This window comes from Saccostrea cucullata, unplaced genomic scaffold, assembly GCF_032062105.1.
Source record: "Saccostrea cucullata isolate Sc308-1 unplaced genomic scaffold, CSIRO_AGI_Scuc_v1 ctg124, whole genome shotgun sequence".
NCBI classification, from domain to species: Eukaryota; Metazoa; Mollusca; class Bivalvia; order Ostreida; family Ostreidae; genus Saccostrea; species Saccostrea cuccullata.
Genome location: NW_026927278.1, coordinates 125,779 through 146,062, shown reverse-complemented (window position 1 = coordinate 146,062; position 20,284 = coordinate 125,779). Strand labels below are relative to the sequence as shown.

The following is a 20,284-nucleotide window of genomic DNA, read 5'->3' as shown; positions in this document are numbered from 1 at the left end:
AGTGTGACCTTGAACTAAAATCTAATCAATGGTTTCAATGACCCTGACCTTTCAGATGCTATTTATATAGGGTCAAGGTCAGAATTTATCACCTGTCTTAATACAAATAATAAGAGTATTACGTTTTGAAGATCAGATGAACATGTACCTAAAATTACATACTGTGCAAAAGGTGATGAACTGACGGAGGAAAATATGACAATTTTCCCCTGAAAAACAAGGGATGAGAAAGGAATAAATGGTAAAGAAGTTACTATCAACAGTGATTCTTTTTTTCTTCACATTAAATCCCGATCTTTTAAAAAGTGTTCACTAATAAACACCATGGAAAAGGTTGCGAAAACCAGAGTATAAATTGGCGTTTTGATTTGTGATATCGAGGTTGTAATCGGTAGGATTCCTTAAGTGTTCAAAACTGTGTTGGCCTTCATTCGAATCCAATATACTGTATTCCCACAAGTTTTTATTAAAATAGAAAATTTGGTGTTATGACCAAATTTTCTATTTTAATAAAAATTTGTGGGAAGACAATACGCATGAAATGATAGAAAATTAAAAATGTTAAAAGAAAATATATCCAGGTCTTCGTTGATATCGATAACGTTTCTGTATGTTGATTTAGATAGTCATATAGAAGACAAAAGTCTTCGTTGATTTACTGCATCATTCAACATCTCCAGTTAAGGAAATCACTCCATATAATGGTAAGCCAGTTGATCCTTTAATTCCTTTTCGTTTCCCATTTCTCCCCCGGCAGTATCGAAAGGTTATTCATTCTTGTCAAATGTTACCATCCTCTTTTTCGACAAAGTTTAATTTTTGTCTTTTGGCGCTGCTTATGAAACAATGGACCTAATAACATGGCTTGCCTTATGCCTTGCATAAAAGTTTCTAAGTTTCTAAGTAAATTCAAGTATATTCCGATCTCAATGATACTTTAATAAATAAAAATAAAGAAAAAATAGAAAATATTGCCTGTAGTGGAACTTACATGTATCCCCGAATAAGAAGTCGTGTCTGAATTGCATACTGCGCAGCATCCGGTAGGCGGCTGATGTGGAAGCCATTTTGTTTCTGTGTCCGAAATCAAATCTCCTAATCTTCAGTTGGGGATTCCGACCCCCTCATTGGGATGTCTGCTCTGAAATAATTGATGCCTTTTTCTAATCTGAATGGAACTTTGTGAATGTGTCTTAATCCAAAATAAATGGGGACACGTAACTCAATGGACTACATTGTACTTTGATGAACAGAGGGACTTTAACAATTGTTTACGGAAAGTTGAGAAAAAGTTCTCCGTGAAATATGAGCCACAAAGATTAAGTTCCTAAAATTGCCCACAGACAGATTCATTATTTATTTCTTCACGCAGCCTTTAATTGGACAAACAATAATTGCTCGGTCCCAGTAAACCCTTATTTAGTAATTTACATTTATTTCTTTTTCTCACGTTGGCAGTAAACCTTTTTCAAAATGAGACATAAAAATTGCAGTTTTGAAAAACTTTTTAAAAATCATATACTTTATCGATAGAGATATATCGTTTATATTTCATTAAATTTTTCAAGCCAAAATGATCAACTGAGCTGATCTAAATAAGATATCTCTGTCGATAAAGTTTAAAACAGTTGCAGCAGCCCTTTTTTGGCTGTCGATTGAGGATCACATTAAGTTAAAATAATAACAAATTTGACTGTCCCCTAAAATACTAAGTAAGTTAAAACATACATGTACACTATCCGTATAAGCTATCCATAGTTTGTGTGCATGGGCCCCAGAACAAGTGAAAACAGCAATATACATTAATGAAAGTACCACCCTGTTATATGAAAACCCTGGTCTGAGTTCTAAATCTACAATCCATCAATGCTAGGATAAGTAGCTACTCTAAAACCTTAATTGAAAAAGGGGGAAACTTTTCACGTGCCAACTGATGAACGACTTTTTCATTAAGAATTTCATAGTCTTCAAATTAATCCTCTGGACAAATATCACGTTATAAGTCTTCACACTTCCCTTGACTGCCTTTGGAATTCGATACCCCGGTGGTTTAAGGAACTTTCATACTGTGACAATACTTTTCGACAAGTCTGGTGCCTTTGTAGGTAGATCAATATCTTTTCTGTCACCCTATATTTTTAGTAATTTAAAAAGGCACTTGTCTTACTATTTTATATAATATTGATTATGTGAACATTTGTACCTAAGTGGCCAGTATATGTACATTTGATATAAGATATAAGGTAACGACATTACAATTTTAAGGCAATTTCCAAGTACGGAAAGTTGGCAAAGTGCGTTGTCTATTGCAATTATAAAATAAACAAGTTAATTCTCTGGCCAAAAACGCAAGACACTTGAACAAAATCAATGCAGATTAATGGCCCTGTTACAATCTCCTTGTATATTAAAAGTTGTTATTAAGTTGTTTGTCAATGATAGGTGTAACACGGCAATATATTGGAAGGTTAACCGTATACTTACTGATTGGTAGAAATCTAGTCCGTTAATGGTTTGGAACAGTCTCAGCAGCATTGAGTCTACATGTATACAGACACATTTCAAACAAGATACTAAAGCCCACAAAAGCCAGATGCCTGTTTATGGGTGCGTTCATTCTTTAAAAAAAATCGAATGTTGTTAAGGAACTGTCAGTTGTATCTATCGAGTCTTTTCAAGGCTTTTTAAACAAAATAATTGAGGGTATTTTTCAACAATTATAGGACTTTAATTTATTGAACTTAAGAATTAGCATTATCTGGCTCCCATCAATGGGGGAGTGTAAATTTTAAATCCAGTGAGAGACATTTAATCTGTGACTGAATTACTCTACCGGACCTTCACTCGTCCACTGATTCCTAGGTCTGGGTTCATTTTAAGGTAGCTCATATTGCATGTTTGTATAAACTTCAATTCTTATATATTCCTTTTTAAAGATTCTTTAAATGAACATAAAACTTCCTTGTTAATAAAACTTAACTTATATATGCATCATTTAAACAGATGTACACAAAACACTACTGGAAGTAAATACAGATCTTGATCAGTGTACAGGATTCTCAGTAAATGGTTTCTTAATCTAGCTCTGTCAACAAGGAGTAATCAAATTAACATCGCCTCGTAATACTAGCTACATGTACATGTAGGACTATATTCCTTATATACACTGTACTATGTAATAAATGTACTTACATCTAACTCACATAGGTGTGCATTAATGTATCCTATGATCCATTTTGCTTGATCATATATAACTCTTATCTCATAAATTACATAAAATTCATTTATCTCCCGACAATAAATCTCTTTTTGACACAGTGTTTGTGTCGATATTTTGCCTGATGACTTCGTTTTTAAGCCCGTTCTAACTGATTCCGGTACAATTTGATTTCTGGTTTAGGATTTCGGCATCAGGAGGGGGAATGTCGCTACGCAACGGACAGGTGAAATTGGCACCCAGTAATCAATGAAACTACGGGAGAAGAGAGAGGATACACGTCTTTTATAAATGTAATGGAGCCTTCGATGTCTGTTAAAGATTGTATATAAATCATAGTAATGTGCTATCTTAATAACAGGCCACTGAAGATAGGTCCCATGAAACAGAAAAGCATTAACCCTAGACTGTTTTAATTTGTTCAATACAATCACGGATTTAATGGAAGTAAAAACGGCTGTTTCATAGATCCACCATACCTGACCAATAATAACCTAATATTAAGCGTTGAGTATGAATAAGCTAGTAATCGACGTTTCTATTTGTGTTTAAGAATGTTGAAATAGTAATTTCCTTGCCTTCAGATATTGATCCCAATAGACTATTAACACAGTTTGTCTTTTGCAATATTTTCTCTGAAATGAGCGCAAAATTAATTGAAATCACGAAATTGTTCCAAAATAAGTCGTATGAAAACGTACCGTCTTTTCAAAACTTAATACATCTATTTAAAAGCTCTGGCCTGAGGGCCATAAAACTTAGATGAGCTCACTTTTGATCTCAGTCTCACTTTTTCCAAAGGAATATATAGTTGAAAAGTGAGACTGAGATCAAAAGTGAACTTGTCTAAGTTATAGGCCCTATGGCTCCCAGGTCAGGTTTTTTGACATCATAGACAACTGCTTTTTTCAATAAACAAGTGAACTCGTAAATATACTTACAATGTACCTTGTCATTAACCATTTTCATTTAAAAAACATTTTGATTGTACACACAAGTACTCTGAAGTTGATATTAATTTAAAAAGATGCTTGAGTTTCTGATTGACAATATCTGTGTGGTGTTTGGAGATCTCCAACAATCTGTTGGAATTCCTATGGGTTTCAATTGCGCCCCGTTGTTATCTGACCCTTTCTATGCCCCCGCAATCGAAGATTCGGGGGTATATAGTTTTGGCCCTGTCTCTCCATCTGTTTGTTTATCTGTTCGTCCGCAAAAAAATAACATTGTTCATAACTTTTGAGTGTGTGGGCTATGGCATTGATTTCATATTTCATAGCTGTATTCCTAGTGACAAGACCTTTCTTTGGTTACCACCAAATCTGACCTCCTTATCCTTGGAGTTTGACCCACTTTTACACAACATATCACACTTTAACCTTGGCCATAACTTTCGAACAGTTGGTTAGAGCTTTCAAATGTCATATGTGAATTCATTATGACAAGACCTTTTAATGGTTAATAAATATTTTTTTACCTTGACCTGAAAGTTTGTCCTACTTTCAAAAAAAAAAACCTTAACTTTATCCATAACTTTTGAACGGTTACATATGTAGCACTAGGGCTTTCATATGTCAGATGCTTTCAACAAATTTGACCTTGACCTTTGGAGTTTGATTTGCATCTGAGAAACTTCAACCCTTACCATAAGCTGCCATATGGGGGTATCAGTGTTTCAAAAATACATCTTGTTTGATGTATATATGAAGCACAATTTAGTACTATAGGGCGATTTTCGTATATAATCCTTATAGGTAATATTTCGAATTTCCAATGACAGTTTTTTGTGTAATTATCTATAAAACTAAAATAAAAATGAAAATAACTTAGAAAACAGGGAAAAATAACAATCATGAACAATACCTGAAATAATACCAAGATATAAATGAAAATAATATTTTTTACTCTCTCTCTCTCTCTCTCTCTCTCTCTCTCACTCTCTCTCTCTCTGTCTGAAATCATTCTAAATATGTACCAATTGATAATCTACTCTTCATACATTTTTTCAATGTTTACATGTACACTGTACTTGTAATTGTACCTTGACCTATGGAGAGAACGATCATAGGCATTTATGCCTGCTGTTCAATCCAATTCAATGAATAAAATATATTATAAACTAAAAAAATAACACGAGTTCCTATTTGCAGTACGAAATTTTACGAGTATTTTTCGTAATTTTGGACAAAATTGAGAAAAAAAATACTCTTAAAATTTCGTACTGCAGGTAGTCATCTGCAATATACCTGTAGAAACTGTAAAATGGTATGTTATATCATAACATGTAGGGAAATACTTAGCAAACTTTGTAATAATGCTCAGATCTCTAATGAATATAATTATGTTTTAGAATGAAAAAAATTGATTTGATTTTAAAATATTAAAAAAAAATACTAAGTATCACTTCGACAGTCATTAATATTCTCACAGACACATTAAAAGAATAGAACATGTCAACCAAAAATAACATTAAAAAATAACGTTTGTTGATAAAAAATATGATGCTGTCTATCCTCCATGATATTTTTTCTTCTTAACCTTCTCTTTTTTTTTTTTTCTTTCTTAGCATTTCTGTTTACATTCTGTCGTGTTCGGGCAAATTTGTATATAAGTATAGATGTAGCATTGTATCCGATATACCAATTTAGTTTGGGTGAATAATGTGAACTGTAACTGTCTAAAAAGATTTTTGAGAAAATTTCGTTTCACATTTCATTTGGTTCACGTACACGAGAAATTATTACAGCATGGGCGATAACTGTAATTGTCTCGAAAAATCAATCATTGTAAGATTGATATTTCCTGAACATGTTCTAGAAAATCCTTTTACACTTACTCTTTTTCTTTATTTCTTATTTGATGGAACAAAATCTGGGGAATCACTGCTTATCGTACACGTATAAGGCACGTTGGTTTAGCATTTGAATGTCAATTTAAAAATAATGATCCTTAAATTCTCGCATCATTTATAAAATCTTTATTTCATAAATAATATTCAGTTGCTAATCCAGAAAGTTGACATGTCTATATTAAACTATTTACTAAATATTTCTCTGAAACGCGTATCATTTCAATGGACCTGCCTTCGATTTAGTAATATAGTATATGCTGCTGCATGTACTGTACATTTTTATGTAGTTTTCTAAAAAAAAAAAAAAAAAAAAAAAAAAAATTTTTTTTACAATTCACAATATAAATAACCTATTATCTCTCACAGAATTAATTTATTAAAGAAGATTGATCAAAATTCTATATAAGAACCCTACTGTTTTTATTTTCCCTTTGAAAATCTTTTCATGGGCTGACTTTAGTGTGTCACCAATTAAGCTGCTTCCAGAAGCTTTATATAACCTGTTTATAACCGTTTTTACTATGTGACACAGTACCTACATTGTGAACTTTATGCTGCTTCCCACTGCGGCTGACAGTGTCTCTTATTAAGTACATTAATTCGTCTTCCCCCTCGAGGTTGGAACTGCACACGGCGGGGAGCGGATATCGGGAGGGCTCCTTAATTTATAACTGTGTATCTGTAATGCTCCGCTCTTTACAAAACTCATTGCTAAATTACACATTAATTCGCGCCGCGCTCGGCGACTTTTGTCTCCCGAGCCGTTCACTTGATATCTATGGTTTCCTCTTTATTATGTGTAAAGTTGATGGCAGATTTCAAGGACGAGCATTGAAGATCTGTTGGGAAACATCTGAATTTTAGACGTGAAAAATTAATCACCTCTCCATAACAATTTTCTCTAGAGTTAGGAAAGATGGTATTTGTTCTAGTGACACTTCAAAGCTTAATTTAATTAATGCATATTTGGAAGGAACAGTCATTTCCAGTATTTGTATTTATATATTGACATGCTAAATAAAGAGATGGAAAAAGTAAACACATGGACAACTCATACAATAGGCGCAGAAGCTTTTATTTGCCTACCATTGTAATGCCTTCCCATCCGTTTAATTCAACGGTTTTTCTCATCATACAAAAATTACCGCTACAAGAGAATCATTCTCATTAGCATAACAATAATCGTATCGGCACCAACAGGAGAGATCGATCTAAACGCATGCGCACTGGTGCTTATCTTAATGAAAGGCGCTTATTACAAACACAATAACAGTCCGTGGTAACGTGTTTATTGATGTGACCAAGTCCACACGGCTGAACCAATGTATAGCATGCCACGGACTTTCCTTCTCTGGCGAGACGAGCCCACATCGGTAGAAAACAACAGTTGTCATCCACAAAATACAGAGCCTGGTCAGAGAGACTTGGCTGCTGAAGCAGGTGTTTTTCTGAAGCCTGACAGACGAGTTTTTGGTGAGTACCACTCATTGATAACAGTTAGGATCAGGATGGTTCCGCAAGAAAGCCAGACATGTCATGTAACAGTTTTCTTCGGAAATCTGCTTAACTGAAAATAGATTCTTAAACATGTGGAAGTAATTAACTAAGTCATTATCATATTTATTGTTATCGGTTCATCGTATTTCTGGTTGCAGTGGTTATACTAGTTTGTAATTCTTGCAGGGTAGTCTAGCCGAACTTGTGCCCGTTTTTCAGGTTTAACATGTTTCCCCGCGGGACTAATGTTTTACATTTTCTTATCAATTTTTCATCAAATTCCAGTTTTATCGATTAGTAGTAAACATATGTCGTTACCCGACTAATGAATTTTGATATTTCATTTATGTGCCTTTGGGAAACATGTAACTATCTTGATCAGTTAGTTTTAATTTTTTCATCTTTTTTATGAAGTGACATGTTTATATTACATGACACTTTCATCTGATTGTAACCGTACATATTCCGATAATTAAGATGACAAGAAACGTCACAAATGAAAAATAAAGTAAATTTTGAATTAAACAACTTGATATTAAAAAAAAATATGGTGTGTGTTAATTTAACAGTACTTCTGAAGAGATAATGATGTAATCAGTGTTACCAGCATCAGAAGCACCTGCCATGATGGTTTTCATCCTAATTAGCGCCATCATCACCAAAAGTGACACGGAAAATATTGATTGAGATATTAGTAAATTCCACCGAAACATGAAACATTATCCTTCAAAATCAATATCGCTTTTTAAGACGCGCGTGTTTCGGTATTTTTTAATCAAATGTAATTCAGAGCGCTGAAAAAAAATTTGTGATGAATTATTAAGTAACGCTAATAATTTAATCATTCCTGTGGAGAGAAATTTGACCTTTTTTACGCGTTATCTGAGAGGATCAACGTTATATACAAAATATTAAAGGTGTCAAAATAAATCTACTTTGGCACAATATTGGATTAAAAGATAGATACTAATTTAATCTCCTGATAACCAAATCACCAGGTAAACAAACGGAATAGTGCGTGTATGATTTCCGTAGAAACATGGTTAGATAGGCCTCCCAGCCATCATTAATGAATCAATGGTGTTGGGTAGTTGATCTTGAACTCGATAAGACGTTAGCAAGACGACTTAATGGACAAACCCCGCAAATTAAGTCCCATAATATACTATCTTTATGTAGGTCCTTAATTGTAGCAACAGACCTGTTAGGGAGATAGGTATAAGATGGTAAACAAAGGTCTTGTACGAACAACAAAACACGGAGTCTGCTGACATGTCGGTTTTGATATCTATCAATTCTTATTCTATCTTATCGTCCACTTTCCCGCTAACCACATGTGGACATTAGCAGAACTATTCCCAATTGTTATTCTGATGTCTTTTTCACGCGAAAGCTAATAAGGAATGAAAGAATTACTTTTTACTTTATTTATTTTTGCAACAGCTTAATCCAATTTTCTTTCTAGTTCTTTTTATCACCTCTCCCTGTTTTTCTTTTGCGAACCAAAGTAATGCGGGACTCTATTCCTTCATTTAAGAAGTAACAGTTGTTCTTTTTATGTAAAGAAAAGAAGTGTGGAGAGCGAGTTTTGCTCCGCCACCCCTCCATTCTTACAAATAATTAGTCTATCTGCCCATCGCGCCATTACGACAGTCTTTTATCCGTCAGAACTGCCCCTAACTATTTCCAACAGTTTCCAGGAGGAAGCTCTGTTATTTTTCACAAGTTTGTATTTTGACTAGAAATGAAAAATTACATAATGTTCATTTAGCGGGTTCGCTCGGCCATTAAAAGACAACATGCGTGGCTCGTGAATTAACTATCAATATGGGGAATAAACGAAGTGTTAAATGAATGGATCAATGAAAAAAAATAGTGAGAAAGGAGAATTATTGATTGACTTCAAAAGGCGCCAGAATAAATATATTCACAAACTGAATGTTGATTCTAACTAAAATAAACTAATATTTACTCATGCAATATATATCCACCAGAAAAGCAACGGTTTAATAGTCCTTGTTAATCCGGATGTCTTGAAACTCTTTTTTCTAATACATATATAAACTTTTATTTTTTTAAATCTTTTTAAGATAAGACAATTGCAAACAGGTTTGAAAGAAAGTAGACAGTAAAATTGGTTTTATTCAGTTCTCTACGTTGAATAGTAAAAAAATATATGCGTGGTGGTACACAGCATTCCAAGATTGATAAATAAGCGTGCAATAAATAACGAAGTAATAACAGTCATAAAATCCCAGATGTTTGATATTTTTACAGGGAAAAAGAACGTATGGTCTTCACACGCTGTGCGTGGTTAATATCATTTTTCATATTTCATAACTTTATTTTCATACATGTTTATGCATTTATTTAATTATGTCTAGTTTTAATGAAAACTCATCTTTCTTATATATTTTTTTTTATTCTCTTCTCGGCTTTTCTTTCAATAAATTTAGCTAATATATTATTGATTTATGAATTCATAAAAGAAAGCTGTCAAAATGTTAACGGTACTCGACAGTCGAGCTGCTTCGTTAACGGACAGGTTCTAATAGACTTCAGAAACGCCCGCCACCCGGCTAGCTCTGGGCTATTTTCATTAACGATCATATCTATCAATCTATTGTAAAACACATATCAACTAAATGTAAACCAGTTCACAACTGTTTTCTTAAACAATGGGATTAATCGTATTGATTGTGGATCATAAATAACCTGGCCCACACCTGAGCCCTCTCCCTCTCCCCGGGGGTCTGATTACTGTATATACAAGTTTATGATGCTCTGGTCCTTTATCAGAGTGGGTCTAGGGTAAAGTAATCATTTTATTCAGATTCACGGGACTATTCGGACATGAATACGTCAAATTTACGTAAGTCTATATGATTAATATTCTACAAGTATTCTAATTTTCCTTAAGTACATCTTTAGTGCTATAGAACTAAATATTAGTTAGACAAATTTCAGTTAATTTTAATTAACATTAAACTTTCACGTACACAATTTGCGTAACATTGATATTGCACAACGAGAAATATTTTTGTCCATTTCATTTAATTAGCGCAACTAAATTGTTCATTATCCGTAAAATGATCTCAAATTCTGCTTAGATCCCCCTTTTCAAAATTTTATGTCGATTTGTGTATCCCAGTCAACTTTTCATGGCCGTCCGTGAAGGAATTAAGATTTCCGTTACACTGTCATTGTTAAAGACTTAAATCCTGCCTCTCTGAATGGGCCACACGAGCTGATTCACCCCAAATTGGAGGAATTAAAAACAGTTAGTACACCTGTCGCGCTCCCAGCAAATCAGAAGTTTGTGGGTCAACTTCTGCTGCTCCTAGGGTCGTGTTTTTATTTCTCAATGTTATACCATCTGTAGGAAATCTGTATCGGACCAACCTGACAATCAGATTTAGATAGCTGTAAAACCGTGTCGCCGGATTTTCTGGGTGAACGAGGGGTGAAGAACAATTTACACCTGTTGCTGAACAGGTAACAATTTAAGGGTGGTAAAAAAAAAATGTCAGGTATTTTGGGACCCAGATTTATAGGTGAAAAAATTGCTTGAAAAATTAGGTAAAAAATGGGTGTTCAGTGTCTACACGTGTATAATTTATTTAATTTAAAAAGCTTTCAGTAAGAAATTACAGCTACATATGCATAGTTAAAACGTGTGAAGCTGTCTTTTTTTTTTTAACCTTTATGAGCTTCTCAAAGTTCAGTTTAGTTTTTGTTTCTTCATGAATATAGGAGCTAATTTTTTATGACAGATGTATCCTTGATATATCGTATTTAGTAACCCCCCCTAAATTCCCTTATCCAAAGAAAATAAAAAAAAGGGGCAGGGGACTTGGAGAAGTTTTTGTCCAATCTTATCTCAGAGTATTTACTTCACAGCATATAAACCCTTTTCCTTACAGTCATTGAGATGCTTTTTAGGTGGTACAAATTCATATTTAGTTTTTCAAAGTCGGAATTCATGCACTTAAAAAATCTGTAGAGTTTCTAATCCTTAACGCCTGGGTTCTTCTGTGATATGTATACATCTACTGTTCAGTGCAGAATATATGTTTTAAAATTCTTCAAGTGAAATGAAAAGAACAAAAACTGATCTTGGGGAATAAAGTAGAACTAAAAGTTCTTATCGCAAATTCACGCTAAAGAAGAGTAAAACTACAATTTACGTTATTTATTAATTTTATTGCCTGTAGTTCAAGTTCTACATATCAATTATTTTTACGTACAATATATATGTACATATTTTGTTTTGACAGAAAGAGAAAATACCATGGAGAAAACCCTAGCAAACAGAACGACTATAGAAATAAAACCACTTCAGGAGATAAACAGTTCTAATCCACCTCAGCTAAAGATTGTAAAAATGGGGAAATCTAGCGAGGGAAATTCTCGCCAGTCCTCCCTAGATATCTTAGCAACAGCGGCTGCGCAGTGTTCCTCTAAAGAAGGTACTAGTGAAAGCAACAGAAAAAGAGAGAACAACTCTGAAAATTGTGACCTTGAGAACGTTGTCCCATTAAAGTCTCAACATAAACTTCCTTCATTTGCAACGCTGGCATACAATATGGTCCGTAACTTACAAACAAAGCCCGTGTCTGAAAATGTTAGACAAGAGAGGGGAAACCAAAATACCCCAAGACCAGGAATAAACACTACAACGTCCCAATCTTTGACGACTACATCCCGAAAATCTCCCCGAAAATCGCCAAAGAAGAATTCCGCTAAATTTGGTCGCTTAATTACCTATGGAAAAGAAAATATACCTACATTCACAAATGGCGAAAACAGGATCAAGCAGGAAGCATCAGACACGATATGTCCAGCCACTTTTGTCAGAAAGGCAAACATCACTAATGTTTCGACAGAAATTACAAAAAGTAATGTTAAAGAAGCCGAGAACATTGCTGACAATTCTTCTAAAAGTCGTACAGATGAAGCGAGAGCTGTTCTAAAACCGAAGATCTGGAATCCTCTTTTTCACGAATACACTCCTAAAAACCAAATCTCAGATAGAGAACCAATAGTAAAGACAGAACCAGTCTCCGATCCCCCCGATTCTTCTCATCGTGTCAGTGTTGCAGGAACGCTTACTATACCTGATACCAAAAGAAGTCTCATCAAACATACAGTAGAATCCATGATAAAGAAAGAAGAACCATCAGTAGACGACGTCAACGTGACAATCAAGCGTCTCCTGCCAAGACACGAAGAGGAACCAAATGCCAAGAAAATCAAGCTCGAAAACAATACACAGAGTGTATTGCCACTGACTCAGCCTTTCACTGAGAGCAAAACTCCATCCAAATTCCCGGTCATCAAAACAGAATATCCAACTTTGTACCAGGTCTCAACGACACCATCCCCTATCTCCCCTTACATGCAACGCGCATTTGAACCCTCACCTAAAGCATTTGCTGATGTTGCACTGCGACCACTTATGCCACCATTACAACATTGTGTCCTCTCGCCATTCAGTCCATCCTTTGGGAGAGCTGATAATCTTATGACCCCTGAACTTTACAAATCTCCACTCATGGTTCAGCGTAAAATAGCCCCGAATTCTTCACAGAATAATTTGGATACACCTTTGAAATCGGCACCAGTTCCTGTCTATGGGTCGCCTCCTGTGACGTCATCAAAGTTGGAATCGTCAGTATCTCGACCAAACGATCCTGTCTTCGCTGTTGATAACAAGCCATCGTTGGCCAGGGTGTTGATGCCAAAATTTGCAGACCTTAAAACCAAGACTGAGAAAATACCTCTCTCTAACGAGGTTAGTAGGGTTATTTTTTCGATTATCGATTTTGACCTATAATTGATAAATATTATGAACACTTTCTAGTAATGGTTTTGTTAAAAATTCACTGCGTCTTTTTAAAACAACGAAGTCTTGGCCATATTAATTTTAAGTTATGCATATTTTTTCGTTATTTTTAGAAATACTTATACGATTGCATTCTCTTTGCTTTGTTTTTGCTTATGTTCTTGTTTGATTTACAGCACTCCCCTGTGGTTGAGCTGGTAAATGGAGGCTTTGGAATCAAGAACCCCTCGTATAGTGCACCTAAACCCTCCGATATAACAAACATTCAACAAGGTAAAGACTCAACAGGTCGGCCATATTGACACAAATTGGGAAAATCAAACGCTTCACAAAATAACAGATGTACAGTTTCAGACGCGTGTCACAGATTTGTTTATCAGATGCTTTTAAAATTGTAAAAATATTATTCAACAGAATTTTAAATCTTTCCAATATGGGATACAATTAGACCATCTGTTACTTTCTGGGCCTCGACTCAGACTTTTTTTAAGAACAGACCTTTAAATATTGTTTATTTTCTTTGTCCAGATTCGGAGACGGGTAAAGGGAAGTACATCTGTAAGATCTGCTCCAAGGAATTTGGATTACAGCGTTTACTGAATCGCCACCTCAAGTGTCACAGTGACGTCAAGAGGTACCTGTGTACCTTCTGCGGTAAAGGCTTCAACGACACGTTTGATTTGAAACGTCACACTAGAATCCATACAGGTATATTCTTTCAAAATCAAAGTCTATATTAACGGAATTAATTTCATAAGATTTCGTAAACTCAACTGTTGCTGATTTTCATACTAGTATACGTCAGTATCATGAAACACAGTATGATTTTGTTTTAAAATTTTACATGGAATTTGTATTTATTATTTCTTCGAAACAAAGAATTTACACTTACTGAATTTATATTATGGACCGAATTGTCTTGCTTCGAAGAAAGAAACGATTGCTGACACAGTATAATACAGATCTATGTGAAAACCTTACGCATTCGTGGCTACGGACGTTAAATTAAAATCATTACCATTTCTTATTGTTTAGAAAAAAATCCATCACATTTTTTCTACTCAACTTTGCATTCGATTTTTGACCTGAAAACAATCTTTCCGCTTTCCTTCAGTGTAGATTCAGTTGAGGGTGTTATACTGGTGACTTCCGGTTGAGACCTCGACTGGCAGTTAAGCAAATAGACACTTTAGGGTCATGTGAATCTATCTAAAAATGAAATCCCTTATCTGAAGTAGATTTGGTGAAATCTTTAATCACGTTTTTATATAATAGAAATTTAAAATTTTATCAATACCAAATTATTCTTAATTCTCTTCAGGAGTGAAACCTTACTCGTGTAGCGAGTGTGACCGATCATTCACACAAAGATGCTCCCTGGAGTCCCACTGCCGGAAAGTCCACAACATGGATGTCTCTTTCGCCTACAAACAGCGGAGAAACAAGATTTACGTGTGTGAGGAGTGCGGCCATTCCACGGCTGATGCCAGCAGTCACTTCGTTCACCTCCGAGAAAACCACCCGAACAACCCCGCGCTATCAAAGTATCACGACAGACGACAGTTCAAATTCTCCATGGAAAATCAGCAGAATGTCCACTTGCCGCGAACGTGACCACGCAACAAAGACAGACTCTTCCCCCGTCAATCTTACTGATTTAATGAGCAGCTTTAACTTGTTAATGGCCTGTATATTTTTGTCTAGTCATTTTTGATATTTTGTACAGTTTTAGTTCATGGTGCTAAATGCATGTTCACGTAACTGTTTCAAGAGTGGTTGCATGTTTCATGTTTAGTAATAAATTATTGTGAAAATCTGTGGCTTGTTGGAATACTTCTTTTATATAAATTTCTATCAACTGTACATCACACCAGAAGTATTCAGCAAGTGTTCTATAGACTTGAACAAAGAATCTGAACTCGAAGTGAAGTGGTTGGATATAGAACAAATAGCTTCTGATATTATGGTTCAAAAACATGTTAAAGACGGATGATACATCATGCACAAACAAACTTTTGTTGAAAACAAATGAATTTAAAATAACTACCGGTCATGTTTATGCAAGTAAAATGAGCATAATCTTTGAATATTTCGTTAAAGGTTTACAATACAATAAAAACATGTATATAATTATTATGTATAGATTGATAATAAGAATATCTGCAGAAAGGCAGAATTTCGAACATTTTTTAAATATTTCCCATGATTTAGAAATTTATCACATATTTTCACTTTTATCCCGTTGATATTGCTCATGTGATATCATTTTCGTATCAACACTATGTATTCCTACGTCACGTGACGTAATATAAATAAACAAATACATGTGCATGTAGGAGAGAATGACTTAATTTGTCAAATTTCACTTTATTTGATATATTTTAACAAATTTTCATTCATGAATTAAAAAAAAAAGTGCTAAAATACATTGAATTCTTTCATTTTTGTACGAACTATTTCATACAGCGTAATATTATTTATTACGTTATTTGGTCCGAGGTAACCGAAAGGGAACTTTGAATTAGAAATAAAGACAAAATACACATTTATAGTGAACAAAAATATGTGATAAAAAGAATTTCCCATGGTTTGTGGTTTGATATGATTTTTATCCAACTCGTGTGTTTTCTATCCCCTCACCAAGGCTCGTGGATAGAAAACACACAACTCGTTGGATAAAAATCATATCAAACCACAAACCATAGGAGATCCTATATATATCATTTGCATCATTACAGCGAAATTAGGTCGGCAAATGCACACCAATCGAGAGGCCCGTTGAAAGAGGGAGCGCTCGCCAACACTTCTGTTGGAGGTATAAGAAAATTTTTAGAGCTCTGTTAAAAAGGCCTCAAGTGTTCATTCATTTTTTTCATTTGTTTTATCTGTCCTGAAGACGTCTGGTATATATTTTGACAAGTTTATGCAAAATAGTTCGATATACTAGTATTACATGTATGTAGAAATTTACAAAAATACTCGGTATTAATAGCAATACTTAAAAGATGATCACTACAGAATAGCAAGATTTACGATTGTTTTAGAAAGTGCACATGGGGAAATGAGACGTTATTTTTTATTAGTTTATTAAAAAATTAAAAAATGATATAACAAGTAAACATCATTAGTAAAATATTTTTAAAAACTATTTTTAAATAAAATTTATATTTTTGAACTTTAAGGTTTATTGACTCTTTGATAAGAGAGATGACTCTTATTAGTAAAGTGACTTATTTCCTTTATAAAATTCTCAAGTTTCTGACAAAGAACATGGGCGATCATGCCAATTAAAATGCCTATGCAGTTTTCGATAGGCCTGAATTTAGCAAAAGTTTTTTTTCCCAATCGGTTGGTCACAGTATTGGTCAACCTGTTTTCTTTTCTTCCCTTTGTCTTACCAAATTTAAGAGGGCAAAGCAAAAATGTTTGGAGAAAAATCTGTACAAAAAATATTATGAAATAAAGAACTTTTATTTAAAAAAAAACAAAAAAAAAAACAACCGCTTCCTTAATCTCCACAATGACCAATTTAAAATGTGAAAGTTGGTTAAATGAAGGAATATGAACAAGTTGACCTCCAAAATGGCGACCGACGGGAATCAACTCTTGCTGGGCCTTTCAACAAGTATCTACTTGGTATAGTGCGACAAACATGAATATGAAAAATTAAATCTCAATTTTAACAACATTTTCTTTGATATTTCATTAATTATTTGAGCATATTTTATATAATAAGTAAAATCTCGACAATTTGCAAAAAACTCGCAAAAATTCATTTGAAATTATTTGCCTATGAAAATAGATCACGCAAACTTACGAGAGCAAAAAGAATCATTTTCTCAAAGTATAACACTGTTCCTTTAATATGAGTGGGTCTTTACTCCATTTTATTGACAGTTTATCCTCAAAGTTTTGTAAAAAAAATTTCGTTTACCAGCAATGACCCGCTATACCTCATAAGTACACTTTCATGACAAAACATAATTTGCATCCTTTCATGAAAGAAGTCCGTTTAGTACAGGGGTAGTATCACAAACATGATTTACTTCATTAGTTCTGCAACATAATTTTTAAAATCAAAATAATTGACTTGAATGAAATTCTTTTTAATTTTATTTACGAGACATGTCAAAACTGTTACAAATTCGACAAATATCACGATATTTACAACCCTCTTGGAATAGTCACCGGAGAAGGATTTATTAATAGCTAGACAATGCTCAAGAAGTTGAACATTATGCAAAGTTTTTGGATTTCCTGAGATGGTTCACACTGGATTTCTACTTGGTGAAGATGTTACTAAACCAATTTCCTACTTGTCTCCCTGCCTCTTCTAATCCACTTCCTATCTGTCTCCCAACTTCCTGTAACCGACTTCCGGCCTGAGAGACGACGGGTGTCAATCTCTCCGACATTAGCGTCCGGAACTCCGATGCCCGACTTCCGGTACAACTGGTCCCTATCTGTAAGACCTCGAATAGTACCCTGTTGAGAAAACAGAAAAGCACTCAAATTACATCTGACTGTACATATTCCGTTTGACTAAAAGATTAAATACCATTGAAAACGTAGCCTAAACACAGCAAAAATGTATTGTCATAGGAATATTAACTTGCTATAAATCAGTATTCATACATAAGATTAGCATAAAATAACGAAGTGTTCCCTTTATTCCTGTACCTATGAATCTCTGTGGGCTGTAGGAAGCTGCTGGCTTCGTAAACTCCCATCAAGGCATCTCTGTTGTCCCAGAAGACGTCACAGAAGCTGATATTGGCGGCGTTATGTAGGTAACACGTAGACACGTGGTCCATCATGGTGGTCTTGACCATTCGACAGCGAACCGTGTCTTGTGTGTAGAATTGCTTCAGTGTGTTTATAAGGCAGTCCCCTGTTGCCTTTATCCAACGTTTTCCCTTCAAGCCATAACAAATAAAATTCACTTGGTATACAGAGCAAAATAATGAAAAAAGGTAAGTTATGTGGTGGACCCCAAAACAGTAAGCAAAGTACAAAAATGTGTTGCGTTTAATGTGTCAAGTGGAGAACAGTTCATACGCAATTATATATTTACATTTCCTTTCCATTCTACTTCTAAGTTATCTTTAAGGGTTATAGATCCGCTCGTTTTGGAACCCTTGAACTAAGTCTTACAAAGATGCTTATAAGTCTAAGTAAGGTTTATTATATCAAAATCTTCTCCTTGTTGATTTGAACTTATAACATAGTTGTTTGTTTTGATAAATACATTCATTACTTGCATATGATTAAAATATATCTTGAGTTCGGTTATGGTTGGGAAAATATAACCCTGTCAATCTAGCAGATTGAGAATCTCTAAACGTTTGGTTGTACATGTGTGATACTTACCAGGTCGTTAAACTGGTTGTAGTAGACCGGTTGGTAAAACTTCTCGCAGTCATATGTGCCGTAATGTTTGCTGAATCCACAGTTCCCACATGGGAATCTCTGCTCAAAACAGTCGTAAAAATTACAGGAACCGGACGCCGCGTGCTCTAAACAAGTCTGGGACACGTCTGAAAGACATTCAAAAGTCCGTTAATAGTAGTATTTGATATTAGGCGAAAATTCTTATTTTATAAACCCATATAAATATGATAAATATGCCCCCAATGGCTGAGAAATCTTTCTTCCCTACCTTGTACTGGATTAGTCGGGTTCTTGGCGTCACTGCAGGACGATACCAGATCCCGGAACATATCCACAACAAACGCATTGGACACGGTGATAAGGAGGAACACGGCGGCTAACGTTGTACCAGACATATTGTTTTCTAATCACAGCTCTAACGAGGGAACATATATATAATGAAGAGGACGGTGACGTCATTAAGAGGGGCCTCTTAGTCACTCATGCATACCAAACGTTGACAACTGTAGTGGCCCACTTACATTGTTTGTAAATTTTAATTAGAAGTATGAATCATTGTGACATCAAAACATGTCAAGGGCCCGTCTTTACCTTATTACGTTGAAACACTAGTTTCCCACTCCCCCATCCGTATTTATTGAAAATATATTGGACGACCATTTCAGTAAAGGGACAGTGGTAGTGGTGGGGTGGGGTGAGGAGGGGTTGGAGGCTGGTCTCAAGTATACAATTAAGTGGTTTAACAAGAAGGTTTCGGAAGCAAGTTATAATATACATGTACTTGCATTTAATTGTATACCCATTTCATAATTTACAATTAAAGAGATGCAGGACGAAATTGCACGTTTGACGTTCATGATTAATTATGATTATTTACTTGTATAATAATTCATATATAATTTTCAAGTTTAAGGAAATATAAATACACTATAAATTTTAAAACTGTAAGTTTACATGTTCATTTTCGAATTAATAAACTCTAATTAACTACTCAAAATGCTGATACTTAAACAATGAAATACTTTCTTCGCTAATAAGGGAAGCGTTTTTTTTTTAAAAAAAATAATTCTACAAGTGCTGCAACCCTTAGAGCCGATTTGAACAAATAAAGAGAAATATAATATTATTTATATTTTAATCCGTATAAATTGTTCACATGTATTATGAAAAGAAATTAAAAACAATGGAAAAATAATTTTCCTCTACTCTTAAAACATGGTATTTTCAATAGGTATAGCTAAAGGTTACATTGATGGAAGAAACCAGTAGATTTTTTCAAAACATGACATTACTTATAAAACCAGTTCTAGCCAATTTGTAGTATTTATAGATTGATTCAAGAGAATTGGTTTTAAATCAGCAATTTTTTTTCTCTCAAAATTCTTAAACATCAAAACGTACTTCTTTTTCTAAACTTTGTACAGCTATTCCTCACGATCTCTTCATCTAGACTTTCGGTATCAGAAAATAAACGGAACGGAGG

The 20,284-nt window shown here is 34.4% G+C and overlaps 2 protein-coding genes across 2 annotated transcripts; one reads left to right on the top strand and one right to left on the bottom strand.

Annotated features, from left to right (window-relative positions):
• The first annotated feature begins 11,891 nt into the window (after positions 1–11,891).
• Positions 11,892–15,025, top strand: LOC134273928 (fez family zinc finger protein 1-like). The gene is made up of 4 exons (XM_062756145.1): positions 11,892–13,359; positions 13,587–13,683; positions 13,939–14,118; positions 14,732–15,025. The coding sequence occupies exons 1-4, from the start codon at positions 11,950–11,952 to the stop codon at positions 15,022–15,024; spliced, it is 1,980 nt and encodes a 659-aa protein (XP_062612129.1). The 5' UTR covers positions 11,892–11,949; the 3' UTR covers position 15,025.
• Positions 15,026–17,505: 2,480 nt separating this feature from the next.
• On the bottom strand, positions 17,506–19,230 carry LOC134273927 (uncharacterized). Its single transcript, XM_062756144.1, has 4 exons — positions 19,070–19,230; positions 18,781–18,947; positions 18,091–18,326; positions 17,506–17,895 (listed from the first exon to the last, which is right to left on the bottom strand). Exons 1-4 carry the CDS (start codon positions 19,194–19,196, stop codon positions 17,691–17,693), a joined length of 735 nt encoding a protein of 244 aa, XP_062612128.1. The 5' UTR covers positions 19,197–19,230; the 3' UTR covers positions 17,506–17,690.
• Positions 19,231–20,284: the final 1,054 nt, after the last annotated feature.